At 42.9% G+C, this 13,710-nt stretch overlaps 1 protein-coding gene across 1 annotated transcript in view; it reads right to left on the bottom strand.

Moving 5' to 3' along the window:
* Window positions 1-13,710, bottom strand: part of BAIAP3 (BAI1 associated protein 3) — a 2,154,334-nt gene that overhangs the window by 1,065,024 nt on the left and 1,075,600 nt on the right. Inside the window, exon 6 of the mRNA XM_069647200.1 lies at window positions 8,226-8,285. Coding sequence (XP_069503301.1) covers window positions 8,226-8,285 — 60 coding nt within the window. The remainder of the gene's footprint in view (window positions 1-8,225; window positions 8,286-13,710) is intronic.

Here is a 13,710-nt window from a genome sequence, read left to right as displayed (position 1 = left end):
AGGGTAAAGATGAGCCAGGAGGCACAAGTGCATGAGGGGCTGAGACAAGCACCCCACAAAGTAGAAGAGTGGGATGAGTCACTTCTTGGCCTCCACCTGTCACATCCAGTGAGTCTGAGAATAATGATCTCCATTTAAATGAGCATTTGAGTTTTATATATCACAAACCTGGCTTGAGAGAAACTGAGCACTCTACAAGAGTACAAGGAACAGGAGGACAGTTTACAATGGGTACGGACTGGCGTTAGAATGGTGGACAGAGTTACCCAAGTCACACCTTGGTATCCTCAGTTACAACCTTAGTTTCCTATTGTTAAAATAAAGACCCAAGAAAATGGTCAGTTGCCCTCAAGTTGTCTATTGAAACCTCAGCCTGTGACAGCACTCGCACCTCCATGCCTGGTAATGCTATCATTGACCCCAATCCAAGCAGCACATTCCAGTTATTGCTGCGATATGCTGAGGTACTCAAAGCATAGTTCATTTATTTCCAGCACATGGCGATGTGCTCCATTCAAATGCCTTTCCTCCATAATGCACACTAGTTCTGAACTTATATAGTAGTTACTGGATATATGCCCCGGTATTCTTAGGATATACTCTGTTTTCCCCATCATATTTCGAGGTGTATGTACTGTATTCCAAGGTCTGCCATCATGTTTCCTTTTCTAAACGCCATAAGACTTCTGCTTGATATACCCATGTACTCATACCATATGGCATGTACTACCATCATTTGGTCATGTACTCACACCATATTAACTTGTCTCATGATATGCAGAGGAAGGTCTGTCATAGGACCACATATCAGCAACATTTCATCAGATCCTCCCATTGTATGGTTAGATATGCCCCTCTGCCTCCACCATAAAGGTAGACTCTAAAACACAAAGACACACACACTCACACACAGACCCACACACATGCTACTCGTGCACTCATATCAACATGGACTATTTTACACGGTCATAAACTCATAACTGCATGCATTCCTGACCACAGCCACAAGGAGGCCCATAGACACACCCACAAACACTCTCAACAGTGCATTATCTATCTATCTATCTATCTATCTATCTATCTATCTATCTATCTATCTATCTATCTATCTATCTATCTATCTTATATAAAAGTGAAATATTGCGAGTTTGTGGCTTTGTATATGTTCCCTATACAATTCCACACTGCTTCACCAATCTGCACCACATTTTGCACAGTACCTGTTAGGACCCTCCGGATATTACTGGCTACATGACATCTGGACACCCCACCCCTTTACCTGGATTTCAGCCAAAAGTGAAATTGTGGGAGTGGGTTTGTGGCTTTGCTTATGTTCCCTATACAATTCCACACTGCTTCACCAATCTGCACCACATTTTGCACAGTACCTGTTAGGACCCTCCGGATATTACTGGCTACATGACATCTGGACACCCCACCCCTTTACCTGGATTTCAGCCAAAAGTGAAATTGTGGGAGTGGGTTTGTGGCTTTGCTTATGTTCCCTATACAATTCCACACTGCTTCACCAATCTGCACCACATTTTGCACAGTACCTGTTAGGACCCTCCGGATATTACTGGCTACATGACATCCGGACACCCCACCCCTTTACCTGGATTTCAGCCAAAAGTGAAATTGCGGGAGTGGGTGTGTGGATTTGCGCATGTTCCCTATACAATTCAACACCGTTTCACCAATCTTGACCACATTTTGCACAGTCACCTGTTAGAAGCCCCTGGACACTACTGGCAACATGGCATTTAGACACCCCTTCCCTTTTCCTGGATTTAAGCAAAAGTCAACATTTGTTAGTGGGTATGTGGGTTTGCCGGAAAAGCCCATGGGCCTGACTATGGAATTTCTTTAATGTTTTAAATCACAGATGGTCCCTCAAATTGCTGCTCTGTGGGAGGAATCGTACATCCACAAAGTACCCCCCCCCCCACGCTGAGGGAAGCAGTGATCACGGTATTACTTAAGCCTGATAAACCGGCTGAACACTGCAGCTCTTGACAACCCCTTTCCCTGATAAACTCAGATGTAAAGATATTCGCCAAAGTGTTGGCCCTCAGACTGGCACCCTACAAGGGACATATCATCCACCCCGACCAATCGGGCTTCATCCTGGGCCAATCCCACAGTGCTTAATTTGAGGCGCTTCTTCAACATCCTGACCTAGATCGACCCAGACACGCAGGAAGTAGCTGCTGCACTAGATATCCAAAAGGCCTTTGATTCGGTGTTGTGGCAATTCATGTGGGCGGTATTAGATAAATGTAACTTTGGGCCTAGATTTATATTTATGTACATTGCTGTCTTGTAAAGTCAACACAAACTGTCTACTAACGGCACCTGTTGACATTTGCAGGGGAACCCAACAGTGGTGCACACTGTTGCCTCTATTATTCGCTAGTGGAGTTGAACCAGTGGCCGACTTGATCTGCCATAAACACGCATGCGGGGGAATCAGACTCTTGGGTGCGCCTGAGATTATTTCATTGTACCCGGCTAATGCTCTACTATTTGTGCATAACCCACCGCTGCATCTGCAATAATGAATGATGCCCTGTCCTTCGGGATCCTGTCGGGACTGCGTGTTAATGGTCCTAAATCTGAGCTAGTTCCATTGACAGAGGCGACGGTGGAGTCGCAAGATTTTATGGGGTTCGCCTGGGCCCCATGGAGATAAAGTCTCTGGGAGTGGTAGTGACACAACACCCGACAATATTACATTGCCGCAGCTCACGTGGTAATACTTTTGATTAAACACGAACAACAAAATATGGGCCTCTCACTGAATGCCTTTCATAAAAAAGGCTTACGTCATAAACCAGGGCGCATATCACTCCACGCAAGCCTAGCAAATAAACAAAATGGTAATCTGTGAAAGTGCATTTTCCAAGCACTATCCTAATAACAATTACCATACAACTGACAAGAAAACTTTGATGTTTGCCAAATAGGAAACGAAGAGACCCTTTGTATGCACCATGAGTAATGATTTTCCCATCAGGTTATACTCGAGGAAGCACAAGAAATTACAATCTATAGATATTAAAGGACATATTCTAGCATGCTGCCTTCCTCAGAAATGCATGTTCCCAAAAGGTATAAGGAAGAAGAGGGATAGAGAAAACAATAAACCAGGGATACGCAATATGCAGCACTCCAGATGTTTGGCACTACCACTACCATGATCCCTCATCATTGACTAGGCTGGTGAGGGTTGATGGGAGTTGAAGTCTAGAGAGCCAAACGTTGCATATCCCTGCTATAGGCCGCCCTCTTCACCCACTGACACCACCAACACAGATCACTCTACTTGGACAGGGGGTGATGACAACAGAGCCTGCTTGGAAGTGCCACATTTGAACATATCAGCATGAGGGGACAAGTGATTGAAATAAGAGTCTGGATAAAGAAGACCAAAGCACTTTATCCCGCCTTAAATTCCACCAGAGGGTGCTACCCTACCATGCAGTGTTCTATACCGTTCTGTTTGTCTCATAGAGCTACCATCAAAAGCTCAGAAACAGCCAAATTAGAAACAGAAAGGTATACAAAAAAAGAAAGGCATTGCGTCATATATAGCCGACATCCAGTTTTAAGGATTCGTTTTCAATTCACTTTTGAGAAAACACTTTTGTACATGTACCAACACACTTCATTTCCGTTACAGTGTGATCTATTTGCAAATACCCTTCTCACAACATTTCAGCAGTACATGTTCCAGAAAGCTTCTGGAGTTGAGGACCTATGTCATTTGGGAAATGTCTTCCACAAGAACACTTCTTTACCATTCACATTCCTAATCTCCAACTGATTTGCCAGGTAGAAACGCATGTGTGGGCTTCACAGCTCTACTCGCCAGCATGTCATCTACGTGGGACAGCTGAAGTAATCAGCACTAACCCAGACTACCATATTTAGTTGCCAGGAGAGGTAGAGGCACCTTTGTGATGGTGGGGACAAAAAATGGTCCCAATCTTGCTCTTTTGGGGCTCCACTAAGAGCAGGCTGGTAATAAAAACACGTGCTATTTTAAATACCTCTCTTTTTTAAAATGCCTCCTTAATGTGAGTTGGAATTGCATGGGACATTTATCACAGGGAGTACATAGACATGTCTTTCTGTGGTAGTCAACCCACATTTAACCAACACAGAACTTTCCATGTACTCCACGCAGTAAATATCATAATTCGTTTGTATTTTAAAAGTTATATTTATAATATGACGTTTTTGCCATTAACCTCACACTCATAATGAAAGCCCAACTCATTTTTTAGTTTTGGCTATTATTCAGCACTTTAGCAACAACTATAAAGTCTAAGGCATTGCCACAGGAGGACCGATAGGAGGGAGATGGACGGCAAGGGGCACACCCAGTCTAGGGGTGTTTTGATTTCTATTGGGGTTGCTGTTGGTACTCTTGTTCAGAGGAGACTAGCATTTCGGTGTTGGACTGCCCGAGGCAAAAGGATATTTCTCTTTTATGAAAGGTACAGTGAGTTAAAAGGTGGTTGAAGACCGTCCTGAGTGGCAACCTACCCAGAGAACCGGTTATATGGCCGTGTTCGTTCTCAGTGAAGGGGCATACATCTTCTGAAAGGTAATTGCTTAATTGCATTTATAAATCAGTACTTAGAGCAATACAAATGTCTTATTCAAATGTGTGCTATAAACCACTTGATATTTAAGCAAAATGTGTGGCCTGGCATCTGTTCCTTTCATTGAATGCATGTTAAAAACATGCACTGGCAACATCAATGGTCCTGGCTCTTTTATAGGCATTGGAAAGGCATTTACCAGGCTCTGCCATCATATGCACAGGCACTCCCACCATTTCCCAGCTGCCGTCATTTGGCCATGTAATACTATTACAACAGTACCTGGTAACAGGGCCATCTTAAGTACTTTTGGGGCCCGGGGCATGGACACTTTTGGGGCTCCCCTCCATCGGACCAAAGGAATTAAGGTATATAGAATATGGTGTTGCGTCACCCCCCCTCCCTTGTCAAGATCACAACCCACAGCTTGATATGTTACTTGCAGAGATCAAAAAAAGGATGACAAACACCATTTCAGTCTCCTTCATTCTTGTTGTATTCAGAATGATAAACAAGTCGCATTTCAAGGGCAACATTAGCAGTCTAAGACAAGGGTACTTCATTTCACTAAATAGCAGCCGCAAAGAAGGTATATCAGACGTAGTTTAATTGCAGGACACAGATCGCATGAAAAAGATGGACATACACCAGAATAGACAAACGACACATATTAGCTGCCTCACAGATGCAAAAGGACTCAAGAATGGATACTGGTGGCCAATGAATGGGAAGCAAGGAGAAACCTACACCTACCATAGTATAGAGAGAGTGGATGACGATTTGAAGATAACCGAAAGTTTTCTGTATCCAAACCGACTGAGATTAGAAAAGGGACATGGTTTTCAAGTAGTGTTGCCATTAGAGAGCAAATAAACAAGTGGCCCAGGTGTGCAATATATCGAATCTCACTATTATTAAAGAGGAAGCAACGCTACATATAGCCATTGAAACCACGTCTTTTTTAAAGATCATACCATGAGAACAAAATCACTTTGAAGGGCTGACAATTTTTAAGGTTGAGGGACTGGCAATTTTGACTAGTGCAGCATTATAAGATTAAATTAGATGCCCAGGATCACATGTTGGTTAAAAGGTTAAGCTGGGATTCACAACCTCTATGCAATGTCTGCACTTTACCACTGTCTTTTCTTAGCCTGAACTAGAATAATCCCATTGTACAGAACTGACTAGGAAAATATGCAAATCACATGACGAAACACAAACCTTTCCAGAGACGACAGCACAGTACGGTCAGTGATAAAATATGTGTCCAGGATCACTGTATCATCTTCTGGCAGTGGCAGGATCCAAGCAGGAACGTTTTGGTTCCGCAGTCTGGAATTTGGATACATAATCACCTCCGTGGACTAACACGTTGTCTTTGGAGGTGCCTGCCTAGCTTTTCCAACTCCCCATCTGAACGAACCAATTTCTAGACCTTCACCATACTTATTCTATGGTACTTTCTATAGCCACCACTATCTGGTGCAGGTACATTGGTGATGATAACACTTGGTGTTCTAAAAATCAAAGAACATATACATGCAGGCTTATCGACTGCATACATTGCAAAGGCTGAGTCAGCCTTGCTGGAATTTGGTACTGTAATCTTGTATATGAACGCAAATCTCTGCAATAAATGCTTAAAACACTGAGATATTCTCTGAACCATCGCAACACTCAAATTCATCAATATCCTTTTCAACTTTGGCTATTGCACATGATCAATATAATCCTCACAGAAAGGTGCACAAGCTACAGGTGTTGCGCCACACAAACTATTTATACAACAGTGAGCATAGTAAGCATTACAGGATGAAAAGATCAGAGCAGAATGTACATGTCAAAAACAGCAGGCAATATGTTTAGAGCCTCAGCAGCACACCATAAAGAATCCTGACATGTGATATTTAATTTTGGTGAATAATGGGAACTGAATTATTTTAATAAGGCTGCATTTTGGGGCCCCCCGCTACAAGGTGGGGGCCCAGGGCAAGTACCCCTTTTGCCCTCCCATAAAGACGTCTCTGCCTGGTAAATGCCTATACCATGCATACATAAAAATCTAAAACCGTTAGCGTTGCCAATGCTTGTTTATGTAGGTATTTTGTTAAGCACTTAAATGTTGCCTTCTGCCAACTTCATGCACTGCCCAGCATACATTAGCTTTACACCATTAGTAAGCTGCATGTAACCAGAGCTGGTCAGGTACCTCAGGGAGTTTAGCGTTAGCTCATCAGATCTGTGCTTGATATTCAAGTCACAAGGGTAAAATCTTGGCTGAGCCACTCAGCCTTCAATCTTTCGGAGGTTGATACATTTGAGCCCCAATACATTGCGCATTTGAAACAGCTGATATTGATAGGGCCGTGACATGGCAAAAGGTGTGCCAGAAGTGATACACTAAGCATCATTATCATTATATAGCTTATCAGCCGTGTGCTGCTGATGTCATTTACCTGTAACTACCTATCATGACTTGTGCTGCCTATGCAATTTACCTGTAACTACCTATCATGACTTGTGCGGCCTTGTGCTGCCTATGCAATTTACCTGTAACTACCTATCATGACTTGTGCGGCCTTGTGCTGCCTATGCAGTTTACCTATAACTGACTATCATGACTTGGGCGGCCTTGTGCTGCCTATGCAATTTACCTGTAACCACCTATCATGACCTGAGCACCCCTGTGCTGCTTATGCAATTTACCTTGAACTCCCTTTCATGGGCACTTTCGATAACTAGCGCTTAGATGCCAATTGGCTTTGTGCGCTGAAATATATGTAAAATAAATAAACAAATAAACCTCCTGCTCTCAGGTGATTGAATGGCAAATGGCGTTTTGCACTTTGTGGGGCATCAACTAAGCTTGAGCCCAAAATGGGTTCTCATACAACAGTGCAATGGAAATCTTAATCATGCTCAACTTGTCACCTGTTAGAGTATGGCCTTTGCAAGTTGTACATAGCCCTGGGTGAATCACCATTCTGTCATCCTCTTCCACTACATTTGGAGACGGTTTTGATAGATTTGGGGTCGAAATGGCATCCCTGGTGGACTTCTGATTGTGCTTCTCCAGGCTGCAACCTAGGGCATTTTTCGGGGATCTGTAAGCTTTGGCTCTATAGGTGTTTTGTATTACAACACCCATCAGCTCTAGCCAGCATAATCAATGGTGAGGGATCATGGGAGTCAACTGGAGAGCTACAGGTTGCAGACCCAAGCATTGTATCAATGGCCCTAGGTGCACAGAAGCAGCGTCCGGTGTGACACTTCCATTAAAGGTTCAAGCCCACCCTTTAGGTCCCGAAGAAGGAGGATCATACCCTCAATACCGAGCCTGGGCACACCATTTTCACCTTCGAAGCAAAGTAACGCATGTTCCCCATTTTGGACATCTTACATAGAAGGGCCATGGTGCTACTCCTTTTCTTAATGACCAAGGAAGTAGCTAAATATTGACCATTGTTTGAACTTGATGATGGGGCTGCAGTCATCAGCTGCAAAGGTTGTTCGGCTAATGCACACCGCCTCATTTCCTCCTGTGTGCTAACATATGCATGCATGATTAAACTCCATTGAAATTATGTGAATCTGAATTCCTCTGTTAGTTACCTTTGCTTCCTTGACTCCTTGGAGAATGGCCTCGTGCTCCTCATCACTCACGTCAAAAACCTGCAAACAAGATGCAAGGTCACGTTAAATCGGACTTCCTGGGTGGCTTCTGTCAAACAATGCTTTGCGGAAACAATTCTAAGTGCACCATTTTTATCATGATCTCTACAAAAAAGGAACATAATTGCACATGCAACTAATGTGCTGGTTATCAAGGTTTACAAAGCAAAGGTCCGGCCTCAGAGGGTGCTATTTCTTCTGATCATGAAAAACTGCAAAGGCTCAAACTAGACATGCTATCTTTCAAAGTGACGGCTCAAAGATGCATTGACAAAGCCAATAGTTTTGGCACTTGCACTTCAGTATTGCATTATATTGTTTAGCAAGGTAAAGGGACGAGGAATGACAGTGCAAGCGGGTGGATGCCACCTAAGGTCCTTTTTTGCAATGTTTCATTGTCATCATTGGTTTTTAGCATGCAGGTTTAGCTACCGGTGCAATAAATAAACATAATAAAAGTACGATAAAAGTACCACAAATAAAAGTATGTTTTGATTGTTGGCCAGACACTAGCTCAGACCCTACCAATGAAAACATGGGACCACCAGTGTTAATTGACCTTGACTGAAATGTATCTTTCCTTCAAGTACCTGAAGTGCCAATTTTGTTACCTCTAAATAAATATCCAGGTTAGATCACATACTTGCTTTTTCCACTTTGAAAGTTACTCTTTTCATTGTGGACATCCTGCTTCCCTGTGCATTTTCCTTGTTGATTTCCATGTCATAAAAATGTATATACCAGGCACAGATTTTTGTTCAAGGGCCTTCACAATGGTCTGGCTTTTAGATATTTTGAAAGAATCCTAACTATCATCAGACTGGGCTCCTTCTGCTTATCCTGACTCTTTTGTAAGGAAAACCTTTCATAATTTCTACCCCAGCAGAAATGTGCTGTTGGTCGTCGTGCAGGCAGAAGCCCCTGCAGCCACTCAACATTGACTTGACATTGACTACGATCATCTGAACCCAGTATGTTGAGAATCCTTTCTTCAACATGTAGGAATTTTTGCTTTGTCAGCATAACAGTATTGGATTACCTGCTTGCTTTTTTGGTGTATAGTACACACATTATTCAAACGTCCCTTTAATAAAATTGCATGATTACTTGTGCTGCTTACATTTAATCTATTTGAATAACTGGACATCAGTTATTTAAAAGCAGTGATTTCTCTGAGTCTGTTAGATATCTTGATATCTGCACCTCAGGCCTCTACATATATGCCACATTAAGATATTTGAAGATGTTAATCATGGAGACGTCTTCAAGTCCCCACAAAAAAATACGAAATGTAATTTATACCTTGAAAAGAATACTGTAACATAGTTTAGGATACCTGACATCATGATAAACACACCCAGTTGATAACTAGCCTTCAGCTTATGCAAACTGTAAAGAATTGATAAGGTGCTCTCGATTTGTTTTTTAGAAATATGTAATACAAGGTCATCTAAAATACAAATAAGATAGAACCCAAGTGCAGATTCACCAAGAAAGTATTCTACATTAGTCATGACTGAAACTTGGGGAGGCTATTCCATTTGCAAAGTGGTTACTATCACTAACTCTGACTCACTCCTATATTAATAACAGCGAAGAAACTATGAGCGACTCTGACTTACTCCTTACTCACTCATAGTACCATGGTACTAAGTAATCGAGTGTGCATCCTCAATGGAATGCGTGTGAGTGCAACCTTTGAAAACAGTAGTCCTGATGAAGGATAACCCTTGAATAATGGATTTTATGTTGAAACAGTGCAGTACAGTATAGCCAGATAATAGAGATCTGTTTTAGAGCATCCTGCAGTGAATTTGTGCTGCTATATCTTCATCACTATCTGCCTTACATTGATTGTAAATTCGCACCCGGGGAAGGATGCTCAGGCAATCAGGTGGCTGGAACAATGGGTAGAGAATACACAATCCCTGCCTGTTGTTCCAGCCACCCGAGGTGGAGCTTTCTTTTCCTGTTTCTTTTATTTGTAATGTTGGGAGGCAACAGGGAACATGTTTTCCATGGCTGCCGTCATCCGAAAAGGGCCAATCTGTTGTAATTGCGGCAGCCATTCTTTTTGCCATTTCTTTTTCTCCGACGGGAGATGGGATCATACTGAATTCATCTCCCGTCAGATGAAGAAAAAAAAAGGAAACTATCCGCATCCCCGGAAATCTGGGGATGCTAATAGCGTTCCCCACACACCGGCTGGGATGTCCCCCCCCCCCAGCCAGGCCGTGAAAGCTATTTAAAGACCTGACATCTGCCTACTGGCACACACACAGACATTCGCACTAGTTCTGGGTCCTTCAATTGTCTGAAGCAGGACCATTAAGTGTTTGATTAGCAGGTCCCTTGATACATTACGCACCGCGCATTCTGTTGTGATGCTCATGCTAAGAAAAATAGCCTTGCTCTCATGTGGAAGTGACAATAATCTTTGGCAGAATAGAGTGTGGGTTAAGGACTTACTGTAGGAAAAAAGAGTGTGAAAAAGAGTGAGAGAAAAGGAGAAAGAGAGAAAGACCTAATAAACGCCCATACATTTCCTAGGAAGGAATAGAATAAGGACTTGGGAAGGTAGGCGATCCCTAAGTCCCTGAATAAGGTATCTATCACTGTCAGACTAACATCTGTTGTCCCGGGAAGCAGAGACTGAGTTGATTCCTCCCTGCACTGCTCTGCACTGTAATGTTCTCTCAAGCAGGAACCTACAGGCTCCCTAACTCAAGTAATTAGTTTGTTATATACCTATTCTCTATAATACCCAAAGTCGAATGTGAGGTGTTGAGTGTGATAGGTTAGTATATATTTGACTTAATAAACAAGTTGGTTTTTATGTATTCTTTATTGTGGACAGCTTTCATTGTGTCTGGAGGTTGCCTTTTTGTCATGCTAGATAGCATCTATTAGCAAGGAAGAGCTCCTTAAGCAATGTGTACTGCGCAAAATAACATTAGAAATGTAAACATTACTAAATCGTCTAATACTGGTAAGCATTAGATCATATGATTATAACTCATGCTAGTATTGCAGATCATATTTTCATCCAAACGCTTTAGGTTCTCCCGCCTAAAAGAAACTTCCTTCCAGCAACTCTACTATCTATACTCTTAAGTATCGCCTTATCCCTCTATCACTCTGTAATTCAGAGATTGCCTATTTTAGCAAGTCAGCATCTATCACAGGATAACTGCATCCATTGTAGGGCTGGATAAATAGGGAGTTTCAATTATGGTCCCTGCGTTTGCCCACTGGCCACCTCGCTCTGCTGGCTCTCAAAGGATACACGTGAGCCCAGTTCCAGCCCTTTCACATTGGGAGGGGCATGAGTGCAAGCCACCTCCAATTTTCAAGAAACAAACCAATTTTGCCCAGCTTCTGTAGGTTACACCGAGTCATGTTTTTTCTCTCCACATCACCATTGTGCTGTTGCCAAGGAGCAATCTAAACAGTATAGAGTATATAGAGTACCCACGCAAAAAAGACCTATGGTGCAGAGGCCCATCAGGACATCTCCAGGCATTTCTGTATTCCAGTCCACCTCTGCCTGTACCTCAGGTCATAATAAAGGTTCACTCAATATGTCACTCCTGAAATGTGGAAGTGTGACACATAAGCACACTAAAACGTGGCTGCCTTGCAAGCAGCTTCAATTAGTGGGGTCATTACAGAAATTTCACCTAATTGGATAGCAATATTACTGATCTTTACAACTGAGGTGGGCCAAGGCAGCAGGCAATGTGGCCAGAATCTGGAACCCATTAATAGCCACCATCATTTTACCACAATGTACCTTCCGGTAGTCTTGTTTTTGAATGTCAAATTAACAACTGAGTGCATTGGGTGATCAACTATGTCATTTCTTCACATACCAAAGACGCTGAATTCATGATCATAGCCTGATTTCTGACGGGGGAAGTGAAAGGGATAAGACAGACACCATACTCATTACATTCCTAGCATCTCTGCTTTGACTCTTATGGAAATGTAGCAGTTCTTAGTGATAGATATTGTGTGTAGCACAACCCTTGATCTATATGGACAGCAACATGAATTTAAATTCTTCACATAGTGTAGACACTATGGGGGCTATTAGCTAAATTGTGTGCCCTCCTTAGTTGGCACAATACGGTCAATTTTGCTCAATCACAACATTGTTTGTTGGGAATCCACAATTAGTTATTACAGGAGTGAGTCTGCAAACCTTTCTGTACTAACATATGTGCCAGAGGAGATCTGCAACTGGTGCCATTAAATAGAGGAGCTCCCTTATTTACAACAGGGAGTTACTTTATTATAAGATGGAATCCCTGGTTGATTCTGGCATATGTCCTATTAGAGACAAAGGGCCTCATCACAAGTTGGGCAGAGTGTTAAAATATGGCGGTAACGCTATTACCGCTGCATTTACCACTCCGCCCAATCTCGAGTTGGGCGGAAAATGGGAGTTTTGCCTCCAGCTTTTTGCTGGAGGTGTATATCACCATTTGCCACCCGTTTCTGGCAATATTAGTGCAGCGCTAATTGCGTCTGAGCTAACAGCATCAAGAAATACCTATTAGGTCCAATGCACTCTATGGGAATGGGGAGTTACCCCCACCAAAACTTGGGATCTGGTGCAAATTACTCCAGACCGAGTTGTGGTAAAGCTAATAGCGTTGGGCGGTATCCCAGAGCAATTACCGCTGAGATAACGCCCAACCCCTGATGAGGCCCAATGTGCTGGAGCAACTGAATTCCCTCAGGAGCACAAACTAGCTTAGATTTTTCCTCCCCTCAGGGGATCTTTGTACAGTAGCAACGAGAGTTCTAAATAATCTGTATGATAGCACCTAAAGGGGTGTAGCCAACGATTACAACCTGACTGGTGTAGGGGTCTGACCTCTTGCAAAAGGATATTAGGAAATCTCTGACACTCCTCCAGGTAGACTGACTGGAGCCATATTGATTGGGTACGATCCAGTGCACCTCTAACCCCCTAACCCTAGCAATTTCAGATGCCCTGAGGAGCTATTTATTGGGGGGCATGCAGAATCTAACTCAGGGATGCCACAAAAGCAAGATTCCTCTCAGCCCACCCTGTGAGAATAATGGGTGACTTTGGCATGCATTGGCTGTTCAAGATTTTGCTTTCTGAGGGAGAGTGGGATGTGTGCTAGGCGTAGGCCTGTTCTGGCCAGCACTTGAGCTAAACTCAAATCAGACACAGTTGCAGCAATGAGGATGATGATGAGGACGAGGAAGATGATGATGATGAGGATGAGGAGGATGATGACATTTGGTCACCAAAATCTACTTTAATGCCAATGGGCTAGATGTGAAACGATCGGCCAGATATGTTATGTTATTTAGTGCTCAGTATGTTACCATAAGCAATGTTTCTATTGTGTTAGCTTTTATCCCCAAAGACCAATGCCTGTTCCAA

Source organism: Ambystoma mexicanum, chromosome 2q, assembly GCF_040938575.1.
Source record: "Ambystoma mexicanum isolate Mex_15411 chromosome 2q, UKY_AmexF1_1, whole genome shotgun sequence".
NCBI lineage: Eukaryota > Metazoa > Chordata > Amphibia > Caudata > Ambystomatidae > Ambystoma > Ambystoma mexicanum.
The sequence above is the reverse complement of the archived record's forward strand: the minus strand, read 5'-3'. Positions and strand labels throughout refer to the sequence as shown.